This window comes from Vitis vinifera, chromosome 4, assembly GCF_030704535.1.
Source record: "Vitis vinifera cultivar Pinot Noir 40024 chromosome 4, ASM3070453v1".
Lineage (NCBI taxonomy): Eukaryota > Viridiplantae > Streptophyta > Magnoliopsida > Vitales > Vitaceae > Vitis > Vitis vinifera.
Window position 1 is genome coordinate 4,494,822 of NC_081808.1, and position 22,868 is coordinate 4,517,689.

General features: G+C 32.2%; 2 protein-coding genes across 3 annotated transcripts; both read left to right on the top strand.

Annotated features, from left to right (window-relative positions):
- Positions 1–555: 555 nt before the first annotated feature.
- LOC100257612 (cytochrome b-c1 complex subunit 7-2, mitochondrial) lies at positions 556–7,769 on the top strand. 2 transcript variants are annotated; one of them, XM_002284924.4, is made up of 4 exons: positions 556–806; positions 910–1,067; positions 3,016–3,063; positions 7,466–7,769. In XM_002284924.4, exons 1-4 carry the CDS (start codon positions 713–715, stop codon positions 7,532–7,534), a joined length of 369 nt encoding a protein of 122 aa, XP_002284960.1. In that variant the 5' UTR covers positions 556–712; the 3' UTR covers positions 7,535–7,769. The 2 variants fall into 2 exon arrangements, with proteins under 2 accessions (XP_002284960.1, XP_019075169.1); XM_019219624.2 differs by having other exon boundaries at positions 626–806; positions 7,359–7,769.
- A 10,809-nt stretch (positions 7,770–18,578) lies between these two features.
- On the top strand, positions 18,579–22,178 carry LOC100252479 (protein DUF642 L-GALACTONO-1,4-LACTONE-RESPONSIVE GENE 2). The gene is made up of 3 exons (XM_002284926.4): positions 18,579–19,029; positions 19,763–20,260; positions 21,314–22,178. Exons 1-3 carry the CDS (start codon positions 18,960–18,962, stop codon positions 21,850–21,852), a joined length of 1,107 nt encoding a protein of 368 aa, XP_002284962.1. The 5' UTR covers positions 18,579–18,959; the 3' UTR covers positions 21,853–22,178.
- The last annotated feature ends 690 nt before the right edge of the window (positions 22,179–22,868 follow it).

Consider the following 22,868-nt stretch of genomic DNA (forward strand, 5'->3'; position numbering starts at 1 on the left):
TATTTCTCAAAATGGATTAAATAAGTCCATTTAATCCCACTAATTAAATGAGTTAAATAATTCATAAAGAGATTGGGTTGTAAATGAATCATTTTGAAATAGTTATGTAAACATTTTCGGTCGATTGAACAATCAAATATAAATTTGACCCGTTTCTTAAACGAGTGATACACGTTGACAGGATTATGACACGAGCACTATTAGAGAATTAGTATTGTCATGTTATACCAAAATTATGAGGCTTATTAAAATTAGATTTCAAATGAATAATTTTTCTATTATAAAAATTGTTAGTGAACTAAATTGGAAATTATTTAAAGTTAGAAAAAGATTTTTCGATATTATCATTAATTTTTTAAAAAATTGGAAGCTTCTTCCTTTTAATAAAATTACTCATAACGCATTCATCAGTCTTTAAAAATACAACTTTATACTTGGAAAAGCTGATCCCAACAATTCCTCTGTCCTTTTAAGTATGTGAAGGCCCAAACAACAGCCCAGGACCAAGATCCCATGGGCTGAGTCCACATTGGGCTTAAAAAGAGTAGGCCTCGGTTGAAATGCCTCTCCAAGCCAAACGACGACGTTTTACTCAAAGTGAAAAATCTCGGAGCGACAACGAATTTGTCCACTTAAAACGCGAGGGCTTCACGAATCTTCCACAAACGCAGAGAGGTAGAGAGATAGACAGCGAGAGGAGTTGCAGAGAGCAATGGAGTCGTTAATGAAGTGGCTTGTTGATCCAAAGAAGAACTGGTTTGCACGTCAACACATGAAAACCATCTCCACGCGCCTTCGCAAATACGGTACTGTTTCGGTGTCTCGGTGTCTCGGTCATTCTTTTTGTCCAAGCCCTAATCTCTTTGACTACATAATTTGTCAAAATTTATGTCAATTTTTTTACCATAGGGTTGAGATACGACGATCTGTATGATCCGAAGTATGATCTTGACATCAAGGAAGCACTGAATCGGCTTCCTCGGGAGATCGTGGATGCTAGGCATCAGAGGCTGAAGCGTGCCATAGACCTTTCCATGAAACACGAGTACCTAGCCGAGGATTTACAGGTATTTTTCTAATATTCTCCTATTTCTTTGTGGATCCTTTTGATTGCTGAGAAAATGAAAGAAGAAAACGGATTTCTTATGTGTTATGCTATTTTTCCCTTCTTGACCGGTTGGAAATGAGGAAAGAAATGCGGATCTCTCACGTCTTGTGCATCCTGCGGTGATTGTTATTATTAGTAGTATTTGGTTTGATAATCCGGCATAGAAAATAAATAAAATTTTGGATTTTTTTGTCCGACATTTTTTTAGAGGAAAATTCGCTTAATTAAGCTTTGTATGTGTATTTTGCTTCATGGAGTGGATGGTTTTATACTTTTGTAATGCCAGTTTGTTTGGTTGCTGAGAGCTGAGTTAGGAATGATGAGACAGGAAACGTTCTATTCTGTATTTTGTATCAATTTGATTTTTTAGACTGGTAAGTAGGTTTGTTAATCTCGATTGTTTCAGTACGGTGTTTTTTGTTTCACTGCTATTTGGTCGATGAAATAGACTAGAAAAGGAAAAAAAAAAGAATACTATTACTTTGTTTTGGTTTCCTGAGGATTGGAAACTTGCTTGACCTGATCCAGAAATTGTTTGGCTAGGTTCTCTGGAGTATGGTTCTCTCACCCCCACATTTAGCTGCCATGAGTCTAATATTATTATGTTGTTTTGGCTTTTTGGGAAATGAAAACGAAGAATTTAGTTCATGTATCAAGAGTATCATAGTTTAATTAGTCATTTTCAAAAACCCAATTCCAAATTTTATTTTCCATTTATGTATACTTGGATCTTTTCAAAGTGGAGAAGCAACTGCCTATTGAACTTAAGCATTCATCTTCTTAGTTTTACCTTACTAGGGGACTAGTAAATGCTTTCTGGTAAACCCAATGCCTCTGCTTTTGGAGTAATTAAGGGGACATTTTGGACGTTGATAGAAAGCTATTCATTTTTCTGTAGGCTTGCGTTTCATCCCCACTTTGGTGTTTTCTTATAGATTTTTCTTAAATGCTTTAAAAAATATTAAATTATGCCAATAACTTTCAATCCCTCAAATATTATACTTGAAATAGGCTGTTAAAACTTCACTTAAATGACTTTCAAAATTCATCTTACTTGAAAATGCCTCAAAGAAAAACCTAAAGTTTGTCTACATGGTGTTGGAAAGATATCTGATTACTGGGACACGAAATTTTGTACATGGGTTTGAATTGTTGCAATCATTACAAAAGTAGAGCCAAAACTATCTGTGGTCCTTGTTCCCCAGCTACTAGAAACCCATCCATGTTACATCTGTGCAATGAAATGCACATTGTTATAGAACCAGTCTTCATTAGGATTCTTGAATCCTGCTATTGTTGGGTTCCATTACAATTCAGAACACTTTGACATTGTGTTAACTAAAAATTAGAAAGTAGAGGACTGTTAATTTTTAATTGGATTAGTTTAATTAAAAAAAGGGTAAGTAACTGTGTTTGTCTATCTCTATTGCATAAGTTTTGGGTATTACATATTTGTTATGGTCCTAAAATTGAAGTGGTCGGAGTATTGCTGAAAAAAGGTGATTTTCAGTTCTGTCAAAGAATCCTCTTGCCAAATTTCTTCTTTACATTTAAGGGTATTGAAAAGTAGCATGGTGCATTTGTAAGATGCAAATAATAAGGTTGGTAGCATGTCATGCATTCTCCCGCCATGTCTCTATGTGTGTTGTTCCATGCATTCAACTTATCTCAAACAATCTTTTTCATTAATTTCATGCATAATACTAAACATTTGGATTACACCCTGTTAATACATAATCATTAGACAATTCATCTTGGTGTTGGTCAATTTTAAACCTTGAATGCAATTGGTGGATGGTTGGATGGGGTCGGGTGTGTGATTGGTTCTTCTGATTTTTTCTGGTGGTCTGCTGTATATAATATGTTTCGACTGCAGACTTATATGCTTCTCTTACTTTTCTTCACAGGCCATGCAAACACCATTTAGGAGCTACCTTCAAGAGATGCTGGCTCTCGTAAGTGCTTCTAACAACTAAAATTTTCAGAGTGACCCTATTGATAAAATATGCCTTCATTTCTTTTATTTTTTTGATAGACTAAAATATGCCTTCATTTCTAGTTGATTGCTTGCAATCTGTAAATAAATGTTGTTGTTTTAGTCCCTATGAATTATATTTGCTCAATGATGATACAGTTTACTCTATAGAATGTTGCAAATTGGTAGTCTTATTTCTAGAACATTTACTGTTAATGACTTGTTAATTGAAGTCCTAATCTGGACAAAAATTTTTATCTTGGTGCTTTCTTCTGTTGGGTTTTTTTTCAGAGTCCAATGGGCAAACTAATGATGAGTTATTACTTTTTGTTATTTTCCCATTGGGATGGATTGCTAACTTTTTCAGTGTCAGTTTTACCCCTTTAATCCAGCTAGCTATACTGTTTTCACACCCCAAATTTATTTGGTATAATCTTTGACCTTTTTCCACTATCAATTGTGTTTACATGGGTGCTCACAAACAGATTTTCATACGATTAGTTAGTCTTTGTTAGATTTTTGTCTTCATTTGGACTTTATGACACAGATTTACTAATTGCTAAAAAATAAGGATGTTCCAACTTACTGTAGTCTTGAGCTATTTCCCTGGGCTTGGAAATGACAGGATAACAGGCCACTTTCTGCTCTGATCATCTGAAAGTATAAACTTGGCATGTCTTTGTTTCTGTTTTTTGACCAGTTCTGGTTGCTGTCATGAGTGGTTGTTGTAAACTTGTGATTCATGATATGATACATTTTCTTTATGGAAATTGATGCATGTTGTAGTTTGTATCTTATCTTAAGTGATCTTACCGTGCATAAATTATTTACAACATGACACATAATACAACGATAGTTGTTAAAAACTTATGATACACGATATGAAACAACAATTTGACACATTTTTTATTAAAATTGATACGTATTGCATTTTGTATCTTATTTTAAAGTGTATCTTATGATACATATACGATATACGATACGATACATGATGCAATGATACAATGATACAATGATACATACATCTTCAACTATTTTCTAGAATTTTTAAGAAAAAAAAAATTGTTAAAATTTTTTATTATATTAATTGTTTAAAATATACTAAAAGATTAAAAATTGATCATAAAAATGAGAAGTAGGTAAAATAATCTTATAGGAAAACAATATTTTTTTTTGCCAAATGCCATATTAGAAGTTAAATATGTTTATTTTTTTAATGAATTTTGGAGAATTTTGAAGATGACACATAAAGGCATATGTATATCAATAACAAAAAATAAGTGCATACACATAGTTAGAATTTGGAACTAAATATCATAGCTAAAAATTAAAGCAATTTATTGTTGTGTATTACGTTATGAATCTATATATTAAAGTCATATTTTGATAATTTGAACTTGTTCTGGTAAAATAAAATAAAATTGAACTTGTCAAAACTCTAGCCTTCAATGTTTCATATAATATGATATAGTTTAACTCTTTAGATCATACTATTTTCCATAAAATTGGTTACATATTATTCTATATTTCGTACTTTCAATAGATATGCACACAAATATGTATTTTTTCTATTGATGTTTCACTATATAAAAACACTTACGATGCCTAATATGATACAAAAAAATAGAAAAATGATACTCGATACATATTACGAGTTAACAACTATAGATACAACAATATAAAAAAATTAAACTTTTAACTATTTTTCGTAATTTTTAAGAAGAATTAACTTCAATAACTTTTTTCTTGAAAGTGGTATTATATTACTTGTTTAAAATGTATAGTATGATAAAAAATTGATCATAAAAAGGAGAGATGGTTACAATAATCCTACATGAAAAGTTACATTCTTGTAGTAAAAAACAAACATGAAATGTTGGGAGTAAATTTATGTTTAAAATAAATGTTGGGGAATTTGCATTTAAGTGATTTGAATGTTACATTGAAAATGATGGTGATTGGTAAATAAAAACTTTAATAAATATGTCAGTTTTTTCTTTTCTGGGTTTTCCTTTTCAGTGGGGAAGGAATGATGAAAGACACGAAAGGTTTGAACTTTGGAGATGACAATCGATAACATATATAAGCAGATATGTCTGGTTAGAATTTGGAATTAAAAATCATATTTTAGAATTCAAAAAGTTTATTTTTGTGGATTAGTGATAAACCTATACATTAAACTATAAGTTGAACTTTTCAAAACTTTAGTTTCAATGTTTTCACACGGTATGAATCCTACTATTTTTCATGAAATTGGTTATATTATTTTATATATATTTTTATTTATTTTTCATTTATTAATAAACTTACACTCATGATATGAGTACACAATATGGATAGAAAGATTATACACAATATAGTTTACGAGTTACAACTATGTTGTCGTGAAGTTGATTATAAATGATGACAGAGCTCACCTTGAAAGTCAAACTCCACATGTCAGCTAATCATTTAAGGCATATTTACTATGTTGTCTTTTGTGCAATTCTACTTACTATCATGATACTGATTAGGGATGACAACAAAGTGAGGTTTGGAATGGGCCAACCTTCCCCACCCCAAAAAGAAAAAGAACAAAAAAAGAGAAAAAACAATCACTAAGGGCCTGTTTGGTTGCTGTTCTTGAAAACAGTTTTTGAGAATAGTTTTTAAGAACAGTTTTTTGTGTTTTCAAAAAAAAAAAAAAAAAAAATTGTGTTTGGGAACTGAATTCTGTAAAACAGTTTTTGTTCTCAAAAACAAAAAAAATATGTTTGGTTGAGTTAGTAAATTTTTTTTTTAGAATTAAGTAAAATAAAAAATCGATTTGAAATTTATTTATTTTTAATCAATAAAGTGTTTTCTTCCATTAACTTGATATTATAAATATATAAATAATTTTCATTTGCACAATTCATTTAAATTGAAAAAAATTATTCAATTTTGAAATTTTTATAGGTGTTATAATTTTCTTAAACAAATGATGATTTTGTAACCATGTATTAGTATATTAATTTTAATAATTTATGGAAGAAGAAAGGGCTTGCAGGTGGGGGTGTGATAGTTGGGTGGAACTCACCTTTGTGGAAACATAAAAAGCAGTTAGGAAAACACAAAAAGGAGAAAGAGAAAACATGAAAAACAATCTATTCTTTGAACAGTGAAAAAACAATGAAAACATCTTTTTATTGTTCTAAAAAAAGTGGTTTTTGAGAACACGGAAAACACAAAAAACAAAAACACACCCCCTTTTTCAAATAAGTTTTTTGTGTTTTTTGTTTTCAAGAACAGAAAACAGTTCTTGAAAATAGGAACCAAACAGGCCCTAAGTTATAGCGGAGCAGGACTTACCTTACTGAGTAGCTAGAGGCCAGTTCGGTGGCCCATAAGGACTAAATTTTGATTTCTGTTCAGTTTCAACATGAAATTGGCATCATGTATAACAGTTGGTTAAGAGCTCATTGGCAACGAGTGCAAACCTTGTAGCTTTTTCTTCTTCTTCTTCCCATGTATAGAGTTCTCAACTGAGCAACTGAAAGATGTACAATTGTTTCACTTTTTCATAATAAGATGATGTCATTGGTCTTAACCTGAAAAATGACTTTGTTCCTGAGGTGTATTTGCTTCATTCCTTGGCCCACATCAAGAACTTCCTGTAGTCTATTGGCTTATAAGAACAACTTTTCGTCAAACACTTGAATTTATGCTAAACTCCTGGTACGTGACACCACAAAAAGGAAACAATACTTTTTAATTAATCTTAACATCATTAGGGGTGGGTTGAGTTTGGATGATTAAAACCATACCCATCCTCGTATCTATCTTTGCTTGGCACCAAGAATACCATCGTTACTCTTGGTGATGTGAAAATTTTAAATAAGTCTTGTTCTAGGTCCAGTCAATTACACATTGCTGTGAATGTGAAAATTCTTCTCTCATTCTGAATTTCTTCATTCTGTTCCTTATTATTTCCCTTCAACTAAGCTGCTCCATATTTGTCAGGAGCTTTTACTAGGCAATGCCCCTGTTGAGAAGCAAGGATGGGCTTAGACTTGGAGTTTTAGAGCATAGATGTCATTTGTCAACACATACCCTGCTGGTTATGTAGACAATCACCAGAAGCACTTGTCATATACAAGATGCCACAATTTGTAGTTACACATTGCACTTTTGATGTTGAATTGCTTGCTCATTTAGTTTAGCAAGCAGCATGCTTTTCTTAGCAATTTATTGTGTGATGAAATATAGAATTGAACGTTTGAGGAAACTACTAATTAGAGCTCAGCTGCAATGCAGGCGGAAAGAAAAGAAATGCTTGGATCTTGTTTTTACCGTTGTAAGTCATCATGAGTAATAGGCAGTGTCAAGTCAAAATAAAATCTCTTGCTGCTTTTGTTGTGCAGGTAAAGAGGGAGAATGCAGAACGTGAAGCTTTGGGAGCGTTGCCCCTCTACCAGCGAACTCTTCCCTGAGCATCTGCCATCTACCGCAGCTATTCACCCATTTGAGTATTATCTTTAAATGAATTTAAGGATAATGGTTTTTGGTTCCTGGAGGAAGTTGAAAGGGATTGTCCGACTGCTTCAAAAGTTTATTTTCCTTATTTAATTTCCGATATTGAATGGTTTTTGGTATTTGGTTGTGAACGAATGGCAGTCTATTTGTTTTTAAACTAATAATATATGATCCAACTATCAACTTCCATATAATCCATTTTGTTTCCAACGCTGATGCTTTTTACTTCACTCCTATCACCTATGCCTTCTCTCTAACAGTACTTGGGTTGGCTGGCTCCAAGGTTAGGTTGTGGAATTCCTGACTATTTGCTTATGTTGTCTAGCATCACTTGTGCAAAATGTACAATTCAATTCGTCTTTGCTGAAGATTGGGCTTCTTGAACTTGTTTTCCCATTGGCCCCTCCTTTCTGACCTTCCTTTTAACTCGAATAAAAAGTGAAAATTAGCTACGGAGTATAAAATGGCATTACGACATTGACGTTGAGGGTAGTCATCTATTCTTATAGCGTTATACCCATTCAAAATTTCCATATGATCTATTTTTAGGATCTGAATAATAATCGTTCCTGAAAACAGTTTTTTGTATTTTAAAATAAGAATCTGGTGTTTTAATTTTCAAAAGGATCTTTCACAAGTTTTTGAAAGAAAACAATTTTTTTCTTTTTGGAATTTGTTCTCATGACATAATTATATTTTATAATAATTATGAAATTTAGAAATTATTTTAAATATTTTAACATTATACCTAAGTGTATAATATTTTTATAAAGAATAAACAAAGAAAAGGTTGATTTTCAAATTTAGGTTTTAAAACTAAAAATTGTTTTTAAAAATAATTAAGAATTATTTTCAAAATTTTATTTTCTGAATTTTATTTTCTGAGAACTATTTTTAAAAACAGGGCAAAACAGATCCCAAACTTATTTAGCTTGGAAATATGTCAAAGACCATGACAGCCTGCTTGGGACAGTAGGTGTGATGTGCGGGAGCAATTAATTATAATTTAGCTTCCACATGCATATATATTCATGTTACCCACTTTAATGATCAGCCCCTACACAAAGCCCCTCCCTTTGATCCTATTATTGTTTTTTTAGTATTTTTACTCAGCATATTTTTATTGAAACATTATTCCTTCAAAGTAAAAGCAAAAGTAAAAGTAAAAGCAAATGGCTTGTGTGGGTATTGTATTTTTCACGTGTATTTTCATTCATAGTAAAATTCAATTTTTATTATGAAAATTTGAATTTTTTTAAAAATAATTTAAGTCATCATTTATTTTTATTTTATTTAAAAAAAAAAAAAAAAAGAGAAAACCATAAATATAACTCTATCAGGAAAAGACAAATCTACGAAAAAATACTCCCAATGACTCGAAATAAGGATCTACACCTTGATTCCTTGATTACCTACTATTATTATACCCACTGACTTAAAATAAAACTTTCATTTCTTTTCACCCTTGAGAATAAAACATAAAAAATAAAAAATAAAAAATAAGGATACATATCCGTCCAACTTATCATCTCCTTCAAGTGTTTACTGCAGAGTGAGGGACCCGTGAGAGTGAGGATCCCGAACGAGTGGCTCCTAACCCTACAAATACAAGGCAAGGGGCGTAGCCAACCTCCTCTCCTGGGCTGACTCAATAAATGCGTGCATGTGCTGCATCATGCATGCAGCTTCCCTCATTTGCAATTTGTTCAACTGCACCTACCTTGAAGGTGATGGATTGCACGAATCCCATAGATGCTTCCCTTTACATTCATCCAAAAGGACTCCCAATTAAATGCCATCCTTCAAACGAAACAGAATTATTACATAGTGGATGTAGTCATAATTTTGGTGGTCTCATCCTTCAAACTGCTTTTATTGTTTTCATTACTTTCCAAATCTGCCTATTTATTGCATACCTTACATACTATGTAAATTTTTTAAATAAGGACTCATGAAGAGAGCATACTGCCATACTTTATTGAATAAATAGGAAGTAAAAATTAAAAAATAAAAATAAAATAAAAGGTTGACATCCTTTGTCCTCATCAAGGGAGAGAGATGAGGTGATGGGGGTGGGGTGTGACCCATTGAGGGGTAGGGAATAAATTCAGCTAAAGCAAAATCTATCTACTATTGAACATTCCATGTGATATCATGAGCCCATGCTTTAATGGGAGGCCTCTTCTCTCTATTTAATAAACCCATCTTCCTCTTTGTCTCTTCAAGTTATATCAACAAATAGACTCCTCTTCATTGCCTATATGCCTATGGTTTTAACATATCAACACCCTATTGGAAATTCAAAAATCCCACAAACTTCCATGGCTTCAAACCCACAGACATATCTTCAAAAACAATGAAGTTCAAATCTCTAGCCTGGGCAATAAGCCCTCTTGCATGTCAAGAAGCTCCTCAATGATTTCCCACCCTTAGAAACGATAATGAGCACAGATTTTTTCAAGTACTCGTCCCACCCCTCTTCTAATAAGAAATTTGTTGGAATGGGAATGACCCCTCGAACTGCCATCCCTACTTGATCACCTTCTCCTAAACACGTACATTCACGTGTTTAGGAATGCAACGGCTAGAATTTTCTAGCTGTATTTAAGTATTATTTTTAGAAAAAAAAAACTAAAAAAAAACAACCAGTGCATTCATTTAATGTTATCTTAAATCAGCCATACACAAATAAATGAATGCTCAGCTTTATGTTCTAAGACCTTCCCCTGTAGTTTAGGCTGCAGTTGAGGCATGATACCAAATAAATTGAACATTTTAAGCACAGAGTATGGAGAAATCAAGGGGCAGAGGTATGAATGAAAATATTTGGCTGGTGGAGGAATGATAGAATTCTATGAGCATTTCAAAAATTAATATCTTATGATATATTGGAATCTCTTACCATAATTTTCCATAATTCAAGTGTGTTTTAATGCTCCAAAGTTGGATGATACATAACCTTTATAAAAGGACTACATAGCTATACATGCATTACCATTTTCATTATTATTTTGATTTTGAAGGAACTTGAGCATTGAAGTTTGTTCTGATTATGATACCGAAGAGATACCTATTGAAAAGCATGATCGGAGTATATCATTTAAATTTCATTGTTTTATACCATGATGTTATTCATTTGCACACAATCTCAATTTTTATACGTTAGTCTCATCATTTGTATTTTCATCTAAAAACCTAAATTTTTCATACATATTGAAGTTATAAAAAATTGAACCATCAAGAGAATAGTCTACCTCAAAACCTGAAGGTGATGTGCAAATCCATCTCACCCCAAAATATAAGGGTCATAAAAAGATATGACTTCCACACTTGCAGGTTGACCTGACCGATCGACCTACACCTAAAAAGGTGAACACAACTGCTCTTATTCTCATATGCCTAAAAGTCAATAAAGTATAAAAAGTCTGGAACAATCTATAGTAATAATAGAGCAATGGACTATATAAAGCCCTCACCATGAAGTAATAAGACATAAGATAGCTTCCGTAATCACTTAGAAATTGGTGTAAAAATTCTCATAAAAATCCTCCCCTTGTGGGAAATTCTTCCCTATATCTGGTAAGGTATAATGAAATTTTAGTTATCCTAAAAGATTTTGAGCATCTTCACACATGACACATCTAATATTGAAGATGGGGAATTTAGCGGTATCTCTTCAATTAGATTTTTCATTTTTTTTTTCTTTTTTCCTAAATGTGAGACCCCGACCCCAACTAATAAATGGGGGAAACATGGGAGGGATGGGAGTATGAATGAGTAGATAGTGGTTAGGATGTCAATCTCCAAACAACGATTTGTGGTAGGGTTGAATTAGCAAGTGAGTTGGATACACCCATCTCAATCATCTGCAATCCATTGAACCTTCATCTTCTCATATGTGTAGTCAGCTTCTGTGGAATTGAGAAGCAACAAGATATATATGGTGTATCCTTATGGATCCTCCCTCTTTAATTGCTATGTATGACTGCCCATCGCCCAAAAAGGGCACAAAAAGTTGGGGGAAAATTTCTATGATGTATTATTGGTCATGTTTGATAATGAAAATGACCTAAGAATCTACTATATACCATTTAAATTCTAATTTGACCTTGTTCCATACAAGAAGTATTTTTATGCTAATATCTTGTTTGGATTGATGTTTGAGAAGTAAAAAAGTTGCCTTTTAAGCAAAATTTGTCGTCCCATGGAATAATTACTCATGACTAACTAAGAATTTTATTGTCCCGCAGAATTAGTAATTATTTTTTATGGACATCCAACAATTAGACCCCAAATATTCGTTTGTGAGTATATAACGTAAAGATACTCAAAATTTTTTAAATTAGGTTATATTATAATATCTTGTCATGTCGATATCATGTATTTATGTTATACCTATATTTCATGACAAAAATAATAATTTTGGAAATGTCTATGTATACTTTACTAGTGACATTAATTTTGACACATCATATTAGCATAATCAATCAATGAAATTGCTTAATAATTTTTTATTAAAAAATTACGAGTCTTCTAAATTTAAATTAGTATTTTTTTTAAAAAAAATTGATTCATAGTATAAGTATATTAGTGAGTATAATATAACAAACAAAATTGTCAGTTGCATAAAAAAGTTCAAAATCTTTTAAATTAGGTCTTGTTATGATGTATTATGATATAGTGCATTTTTGTCATCTTAATAAATGTTATAAACAAAAATAACTTTGATTTATAACGTTTTCTTTTCAATTATGCTCCCCATTTATATAATTATTTTTTAAAAATAACCATAAAATAAAATTAACTAAAATATGTTATTGTAAATACTCTATTTTATATTATTTTATAAAAATTATTTTCTACTTTCTAATTATCAAACATTTTTTTTACGAGTTTTCTTCTTAACATACCATTAGTTCTAAGATGTGATTGAATTAAATGATGAAGCTAAATATCGGAAATGTTCATATGGAATTGATTGACATTACATTTTGATCGATACTTTTCATTACCTACTTGCTTATGTCTATGTCCCCATGACCAGGTAAAGGAATTCAAATTCTTCTTTCAAAATTTTAAATGGTTTCATGTTTTCGGATTTTTTTTTTTCCCTTTTTATATATGATTGTAATATAAAAATACTAAAGAAAATAAAATATAATTAAAATAAAATTAAAAAACATTATATATTTTTAAATTAAAATAAATAAAATGAGTTTTAAATAACATATAAAAATTATTTTATTAATTTTAAATTTATTTTACATTTTTCTATGTTTTTTTTTCTATTTTTTTGCCTATTTTCTTTAATATAATGTTGACTGAAAATAAATAAATCGATTGACCTCAATCTTCAACGTCATCTCCTCAACTTTATGCAAATCTGCAACTCTTTTTCTACCAAACACCCCCACAGGGAAATGCGAGAAAGTTGGTACCACCAAAGGAAACCCAAGTGGATATCATTTTCTGGCGTGCCAAACACCCCCATTAGGACAGTGGTACTTTGTCCACATCAGATCCTTATCTGGAGACAAGCGCATTTAAAGCCAACCCACGTGGCAGTCTCACCACCCTCCGATTCTTAAAAGAGCGTCGGTTGCTTTGTCCCTTTCCACCCCTTCCAGCTCAGTTATCCTCAAAAATATATGTAATAAATAAATAAATAAAGGACAAAAATGATGTCACGTAATCAGCAACAAAGGCTTGGACCGTTTTTTGACTTTCAACATCGCACGTGACCGCCGCCTTTTATTCGAGGTTCGGCGAACGTCGTCGCTTTGTTACGTGTCTAAAGCAAAGTACACGTGGCACTCTCTTTTGATCTGCATTGCCAATAATAGTTTAAAATGCAATCAAGTGCCAGCTGGGCTGACACTGGACAACTGTTGCGTCACCACTTCACATTATTTAACTAATTGACGTATATACCCTCAATCCAGAATCCAATCCTTTTTTAGGTCCATCTTCTAACCTATATAACATTTAAAATGGGTTAATTTCACTTACTCCGTCAGGTTTACCATTCATTTCAAATTAAGAGTGTGTTTTATATGTTTTTAAAAATATTTTTCACCCAAAAAGTGTTTTTAAAAAATATTTTTCACCTAAAAAGTGTTTTTAAATAAAAAAATTAGATCTTTAATAAAATTTAAAAAATATTTTTAAAATTTAGAAAATTACTTCTAGCATTAAAAAAATTACTTATAATATTGACTTATCGATTAATTCTTATTTTTAAATATTATAATTGATTTATAAAATTAAATTAAAATTTATTTTAAATTATCAATTTAATATATTTATTCTTATAAATTATAATTATAGTAAAAGAGATTTCATAACACTAAAGGATCGTGAAGTAGCAAAAGATATTTGAAAATAATTATGAAAAATAGGGATAAAAAGGTAAAATAAAAATATGAATTTAAGAATAAGTTAATTGTTTTTACTTACTACTTAAAGTTGTTTTTATTTTACCAAATATACTTAATTTACTTAATGACTTGAATTAAATTATTAAGTTACTTTAAGTTATTAAATTAATTTACCAAATACACACTAATTAAATTAACCTTGAAAAAAATCTCATAATAATAATTGAATTTATTGCATTTAAAGCAAATAATCTTTATAAAAAGGATAATAAGTCACTATAAATTGTATTAGAATAGATCATTGATTAATGTGAATACTTACTTATTTTTAAATTTGTATATCATCTTTGCATTATATATGTAATGAGTTTTTTTAATTATATAAACATATGCGACATTTGTTTTTTTATTGAATAAAAAATATTAAAATATTTAACTTTTTTTATTTAATTAAAAATAATCTATTAATATCAACTAATATTATCAAACTAAATCTATTAATAATAAATTCATTTTAATAATATCAGTTAATATTAATATATTACTTTTAACTTAATAAAAAAAAGTTAAATATTGTAATTTTCTTATTCAATTAAAAAACAAACAAATTATTTTGTAAAAAAAAATAATAATTCAAAACAATTCACAAGTAGCTATGGATGTAGAAGATGGGTCTTGAAGTTCATGTATAAATCCAAAATGTTGTTCTTCATGGGTTGTAGTCAAATCTAGTCCATGATATGACATTTCTTGGGAGAATGGGTGGTTGCTATTTATTTAATTTTACTAAGCAATCATTCTTTTACGGACATTAAAAGGAAAAAAACAAATCAAATTTTCAGACATATCTTTCTATAATTATTTTCAAATTTTGGATTTATTTTATATTGGTCACAAGGAGCCGACAAGGGTATATGCGAGACAGAGTTTGGAGGGTAAAAATAGTAAAGATGATGGGAAGAGGGTAGATCTCAGTGACGGGGAAAAAGGAAAATGCCAAAAAGGGTAAGGACACAGGGCCCTTGATCTGCGGCCTGGGCTCGGTCGTCCACATGCGCTTGGAGAGTCATGGTTTTGAAGATGAGGCTGAGATTTGAGTCGGCCCGCCCCACATTTTGTGATTAATTATTTATCATTTTAAAGAAAAGAACAGAAAAGAAGGGGGGCGTAGGACAACATGGGTGGTTCCCATGAAAGCCCAGGAACAGGCCACGATCGTGAGAGTTTCGATTAGGTCAGCTGGATTTTCAGTATCCCTCCGCCCTCTTCTCATGGGCCCCCCTTTGCCCCTTTTTTCTGGCCCACATCGCTCGTGGTATGTTTCCTTACCTTTAGGGGCTTTTTTGTCTTTTGGTTTTCGGGCCGGGTCGTCTTTCCTGGTTAATAGACCATGGTTACCTATCTGATTTGATGTCTGCTTAGGATGGTATTATTAATTTTGTCCCGAAATTACTAGAATAGACTTCCATTTCGACAATTTTACACTTTTTTTTTGGCCTTTTATATGGATTGCTTTTCCTACGAGGTTATTTGTCAGATGTTCTTCCAGCAGCGCCGAAAGTTTACCATAAAAATAATATTTTTTTTGAAAAAAAACTAAGCCCCGGTTGATTTTGGATTCTTTAAGTTAATCTGAGTTTGAATTGCATAATTTAAAATCTCTTTATAATATTATTTTAATAAATTTATATGAAAATTTAAACAACTAAAAGGATAAAATTTCAAGACAATCACAAAAAAAAAATATAAATTTATGTATTTTTTTAAAATAATGAAAAACATATAATATAATTTTATATTTTTTTTTAGAAAAATAAATATTATTATATATAATAAAATATATTATAAATATTATAAAAATATTAAATCATATTTGGGTTAGACTCGAGTCGTCTTAATCTTAACTCGATCTCAATTAAAATTGAGTTCGAATTAAAAAAAAATCTAAGTTAAGTACAACATGAATATTGAATATGATTATTGAAACTTGTTCAAATGTCAGGATCCACATAAATAGCATCGTTAATAAAAATACAAGAAGGGGAAGAAGAAAAATAACAAAAATGAAAAAGATTACGATTATGATTAAGGTTTAGTAGGTATACACAATTAATTTTTTTACTTTTAATAAACAAGGAGAAAAAAGGACGGAAAAGAAAATGAATGATTAGGATAAGTGGTTGGGTTTAATAAGTATACACGATTAGTTTTAGTAGGTATATACTACTAGCTTTAACTTTTAATAAATTCTTTTATCTAAAAATGGAAACAAAGAGGTGCAAAAAGGAAAGGAGAAAGAGAAGGGAAAGGAAAAGGATTAGGATAAGGGGTGGAGTTTTATAAGCATACACGATTAGTTTTAACCTTTAATAAATATTTTTATTTAAAATTAAAAACAAAAAGATACCAAAAAAGGAAAAGGAAAATGATTAGGATTAGAGTGAGGATTATGGTTTAATACGTATACACGATTAGTTTTAAATTTTAATGTATTATTTTAGTTGAAATAGTTTGAGATATATTTTCCTAATTTTTTGAAAGGTGTGTTTAATATTCAGTTCTTTAAATAAATTTTAGTTTTTTTAATCTAATAATAACTTAAATATTAATGCATTCAAATTTACAGCAGTTAATTTAGAGTTCGTTTAACAATATTTTTAAGAAGTGTTTTTGAAAAAAAAAATTGTCCATTTGTTAGTGATTTGAGGAAGTAATTCTAATCTTTTTAACACTTGAAATTTTTTATTATTTAAATCTTAAAAAGATTAGAAACATTTTCTATAATTATTATCAAACACACTTTTAGAATATTAATAAATTACTTATAGTGTTTTCTGAAAAAGTTTTCATTCGATGGGTGATTTTCCTGAAAACGCTTAAAAAAATATTTTTATTAAAAATATTTTAATCAAATATGCACTCTTAGAGTGAGTTTAATAGTGATTCTAGAAAATTTTACTAGTTTTTATAATGGTAGAAAGCGTTTAACATTGATTCTAAAAAGTGTTATTAACTTTTCTATCTTTCAAACATTAGAAAAATTAGAAATACTTTTTAGAATCACTATTACGTTTGGCAAAAAGTGTTTTTAACTTTTCTATCTTTCAAACATTAGAAAAATTATAAATACTTTTTAGAATCACTCTTATATTTGGCAGTGATTCTAGAAAATATTTTTTTGTCATTTTAATACTTTAAATTTTTTATCTTTAAAGTATTAAAAAAATTAAAAACACTTTCTAAAATCATCGTAAAACATACTCTTAGAGCCCATTTGGTAGTGATTTTAGGAAACGTTTTTAATATTTCTAATACTTGAAAATTTTTATCACTAAAGTGTTAAAAATACTAGAAACGCTTTTTAGAATCACGCACAAACATCACAAGTGATTTTTCATATTTTTATAAACAATTGTTTTTTCAAAATTAAAAGCGTTTCCTAAAATCACTATCAAATGGATTCTTAAAATGGGTTTGATAGAGATTTTAGAAAGTATTTTTACCATATCTAATACTTGAAAAACCACTAGCAAACATACTATTAGAGTATTGATAATAATTATAGGAAATATTTCTAACCTTTATAACACTTGAAATTTTTTATCCTTCAAGTATTAAAAATGTTAGAAACTTTTTCTATAATAATTCTCAAAACACTTTAAAATCACGTTTGAGAATTATTTCAGGAAGTATTGATAATATTTAAATAATAAAAATTTTTAAATATTAAAAAAACTAAAATCACTCCGTATAACCTAAGGAGACATGATAGATAGAATCGGGTTATTATTATTTTTATTATTAAATTTAAAATTTTATTTTAATTTTATTATTTTTGAGAGGAAGGTAGGATTTGAAAAAGTGATAATGTTGTCCTTATATTTAAAAAGGATGCCTTTGGTTTTTGAAGGCCAGGGGGTGTTGTGGACCGACGACTTGTTAAACTGTACCTTTCAAATGTAGGGCTTTCAATACCTAACAAGCAGCAAACCCACGCACTCTCTAAGTTCCATTGTCCATCGGATTCACAACATCTTGGAGATATGTCCTTTTTATTAACTATAAATAATTAAATTTGATCCCCATTTTACAATTTCAAATTATTTGAAAACAAATAATGACAATGAAAATGTTACTTAATTATGGGCCCAACTTAATCTCAAATCAAAAGAAAGTATTTGGAACTACCCAGTATAAATTATGTTCGAAACGTTTTCGAAAACTATTATAAAAAAATAATTTTAAAAAATGGTTTTATGATATTTTCTAAAACAAAATTTTATTTGAATATTTAGAATATGTTTGATAATTGTTTTAAATAATAGAAAACAATTTTTTATATTATTAAATTTGTTTTTTATTTTTTTGTTTTGAAAAATAAAAAATCGTTTTTGAAAACAGTTATCAAACAAGTTTTTAGAATTAATTCAACTTATATCTCATGTTTATAAATTTTTAATTATTTGAAAATTACTTTTTTTCTGAAGGCTAAATTAGTCATTTAATGCAGCATTCTTACTGTAAACGAAACTAACGTTAGTGTATCAAATAGTATTTGGATTAAGGTTCGAGATGAGGCCAAAATGACAAATATTCCACGCAATTATTTCCATTAAACAGAGATTCAGGCGCTAGGGTTTAGCATTAAGACAGAAAGTGAAGAGGATAAAAGCCGAAGAATGACGAAAATACCCCTGTAATAGCATCCAACAAAAGGTTGAACTAGGAGAGCCGTGGCCATGCATGCCTCACAACAAGTAATTGTGGATGCCATGTGCCATTGAGCAGCTTTTGTCCTTACCCTCTATCCGAACGCTTAGTCGTCACTGTGAGCAGTGACAGTGGCAGTTTCGTTGTTTTATTCAAATCTGGGGGTTAGTTTGGAGGTGGGCATGCATAAAAGCCGGTGCTCACCTCTTTCGCTCAGAGCATCGGCATCACCTCCACCGTTTCTCCCTTTTCTCTCTTCTTCTCTCTTAAACTTCGCTTCAACCAGACACTCCCAATGAGAGCTGTGGCGTTTCTTTTGCTACTATTGTGCGCCACCTGCCACATTGCCTTATCCTTCACCGACGGTAAGTGGCATTTTCCTGGTTTACCTCCTCTTCTTCTTCTTCTTCTTCTTCTTCTTCTTCTTGAGAGCTGATGGTGTCTCTGTTCCAATGTTTTTATCCTCCGTTGGATTTGTTTGACTAACTTTATTTTACGGTTGAGATTAACGGTTATTTGTACATTATGCATTGGCACTAGGTTAGGATCAATGCTAGCGGTGGCCGGCAGCGCTGCTACTAGCTAGATAAACTGACCAAATTAACCCTACCTTTCATGTCGAATTCTAGTCTCAGGAAGGGGCTTAAGGGTCATTTAGATAGTCATAAGTTGCAGAGGTTTCTGGCCGAGATTCAAAAGTTGAGGGGCAAATATGCCTTTTTACGCTTCAATAATTTGAATCTCTCGTACTGCTGCGGGGCAGAGGCGGCTCCACATGCTCTCAGTATGGAGAGAAAGTCTCAGCCGTCCATGTGCTCATATTAATGGCTCTGATATGAGCTGTGTGGGCCACTAAGTATCTGTTTACAGTTCAGGTGAATAGAAGTGTGTTAAATGACAATATTGGCCATTCTAGTCCCGCCATATGGTCGTCGGTCTCACCGTCGTAGCTTTCAGCTTCTAACGGCCTTTGGCCTGCTCGATAACCGTAACGAAAACATGGGTGTTATCCTCCTTTCAATTCCTTTGTCAAATGTTTTCAATTTCTTGCAAATTTATTGAAGCTAAATTCCAAATAATACCCACTGGAAAACGCAGGACTATTACCGAATGGGAACTTCGAGCTGGGGCCGAAGCCATCGGACATGAAGGGAACGGAGGTGATAGGCCCGCACGCCATACCGGAATGGGAAACATCGGGTTTCATCGAGTACATAAAAGCAGGACAAAAACAAGGCGACATGTTGCTGGTCGTCCCTGAAGGAGCCTTCGCAGTCAGGCTGGGGAACGAGGCTTCCATAAAACAGAGAGTGAAGGTGATCAAGGGAATGTACTATTCCATTACCTTTAGTGCCGCCAGAACCTGCGCCCAGGAGGAGCGCTTGAACATATCAGTGGCGCCCGACTGGGGAGTCCTGCCTATGCAAACTCTGTACAGCAGCAACGGCTGGGACTCCTACGCCTGGGCGTTCCAGGCTGATTACGATGTGATCGAGATCGTCATACATAACCCAGGCGTAGAGGAGGATCCAGCTTGTGGACCGTTGATCGATTCCGTTGCTTTCAGGGCTCTGTATCCTCCCAGACCTTCCAGCAGTGAGTTTTTATGGTTTGATTCGTTTGAATGCATATAAGCATATTGCATACTGCATACACATTATTTATTTTATTTTTTTAACATTTGGTACAAGTATATAGTAGTTATGGCACTATGGTCCCCTGCATTAGGTCCCCCTCTTATATATTGGACCACTTGTTTCGGATTGGGGCTCATCATATAACTATTTGTGGGTAGGTTTGAAGGCCCCGTTTTCCGCTCTGCCTTATAGGTATTAGTCAAGGTTTGCTCAAATCTGTGAAATACTGTGAAGCCCAATTAAATTATTGGGCTGATCCGGTTTTGTTTTTTCACTCTTTTTGATAAGGAACACCTTGTACATGCATTATTGCATTTCCAGGAGCTGTAATATGGTGCTCGATATCTCTCATTTATAACATTTCAGACCCTTTTTTGAGGTGGGATGATCCCGCTTATGTCGGGTAATGGGTCGCCCAAATAATGACTCCTAAGGGTGTGATGTAGAATGTCATAAAAGACACCCATACAGGAAAATAATCGGTTTTTAGGTGAAATGATCAAAATTTGGACCTTAGGTTGTCTCTATGAATCACACCCAACAAACAAATTAATGAGACACAAGTATATTTTTCGAGTGGCTAAACCTTCGTATTCTTTCTTAATTCAATCATCACATACTTCTTTCATTAGGGTCATTTCAATTTCACATTTAGACCAAGACCCATTTAAGACAGACATAGAAAGTACGAGTCCGACGCCCAGAGATCACATTTTGTTAAATACATAGACACGAAGTTACCTATAGGATATAGCTATTGCTTTCAAGAGTTGTGTCATTTATTGGCCCAGGACTTAAGTGGTTGGCCCGTTGAAGACCTTGCAAGCATGGTGACAAATCGCCTTTATGAAGTAGGCCAAAGGGTGGCAAAAATGGCACACATCTTCTATGGGTGGATATGCAAGAATCTGATCAATTATGGTCTACTCTAGAAAAAGAATAATAATAATAATAAAAGTTTAAGGATCTAGCTTTTTGGAATTATTAATATTTTCATGTCTTGATCATGCAGAGAACCTACTGAAAAATGGTGGGTTTGAAGAGGGCCCATATGTGTTCCCCAACACATCCTGGGGAGTTCTCATCCCACCCAACATTGAAGATGATCACTCTCCGCTCCCTGGTTGGATGGTGGAGTCCCTCAAAGCCGTCAAGTACATCGACTCCGACCACTTCTCCGTGCCGCAGGAGAAACGTGCGGTGGAGCTGGTGGCCGGAAAAGAGAGTGCCATAGCCCAAGTAGCCAGAACCATCCCTGGCAAAACATATGCGCTCTCATTCTCAGTAGGAGATGCCAGCAACTCCTGTGAAGGGTCCATGGTGGTGGAGGCCTTCGCCGGCAGGGACACCATCAAGGTGCCATATGAATCAAAGGGCAAAGGAGGCTTCAAGCGGGCTGTTCTCCGTTTTGTAGCGGTATCCAACCGAACCCGAATCATGTTCCTGAGCACATTCTATACCATGAGGAGTGATGACTATGCCTCCCTCTGTGGACCTGTTCTTGACGATGTGAAGCTGCTCAGCCTCCGCACTCCTCCTAGGCACATCTAAGCCGGCGGCCAGTGTTGATGCAAATTAAAGGGGTGGTTTCTGTTTTGAAGCTCTGCAACTCTGCAGAAACATCAGTTATACTAGAAGTATTTTTGCTATATGAGAAAGCGAGGTGCACTAGCTTGAGTTCTACTACAATCTGGAAAAAATAAATAAAAATAAATATATATATATATATATAAATACTAATTAATGTAACAATATATAGTATATGGTAGGGTGTGATTTTATTAAGTGGTTGTGTACTTTTTTAGAAAAATAAATGACAAAAAAGGGAAAAAAAAAAAGAAAAAGAAAAATTAAAGTTGTTCGTGATATTAAGATCATATGTTTGTGTTTGGGTTCATAATTGTACTGATTTTCGAGGTTTGTTTTAATTTGAGATACTTAAACATGGGCATAGCCCAATCATGAATGAGTCCCATGCATGTATTCAAGTTTGAATCAAGAATCTATGGATCCTACTTAATCTACAAATTGAGTATTATATCTTCACATTTACAAATGGGACCATTCTGACATTACTTTAGCTGAGATGCCTACTCAACTCTCTTACTATTCGGGTGCCCAAAATCCTATGGTTGAACGTAGATGAAATATGTGAATCAGGTGAAAGATTTCAAATTGTCGATCTTCATGCAATGATTCCTGGTGAAGAAATTACAGAAAAAAAAAAACACAGATTTAATGTGATTCGATGAATTGCTTACGTCTACGAGAACAAGGAAGAAAACTTTCACTATATGTCAAATTAGGGTTACATAAAATAATATTTATACTAATCATCAGATAATAAAATTCCAAAAATGTCCATGCATCGTACACTCCCCTCGTTCCACTCTGTTCTACTTCGACATTTGTCATTTTTTTCTCTATGTGTCTTTCTCTCAATATGAACCACATACTACAACACAAAAAAATACTCGGGCAATGCTCAAAGAAGATAGGAGAAAGAAGAATACAAAAATAAAAATGAAGTATACTTGGTGTCGTTCTCTTTCTCATGCTGACTTACA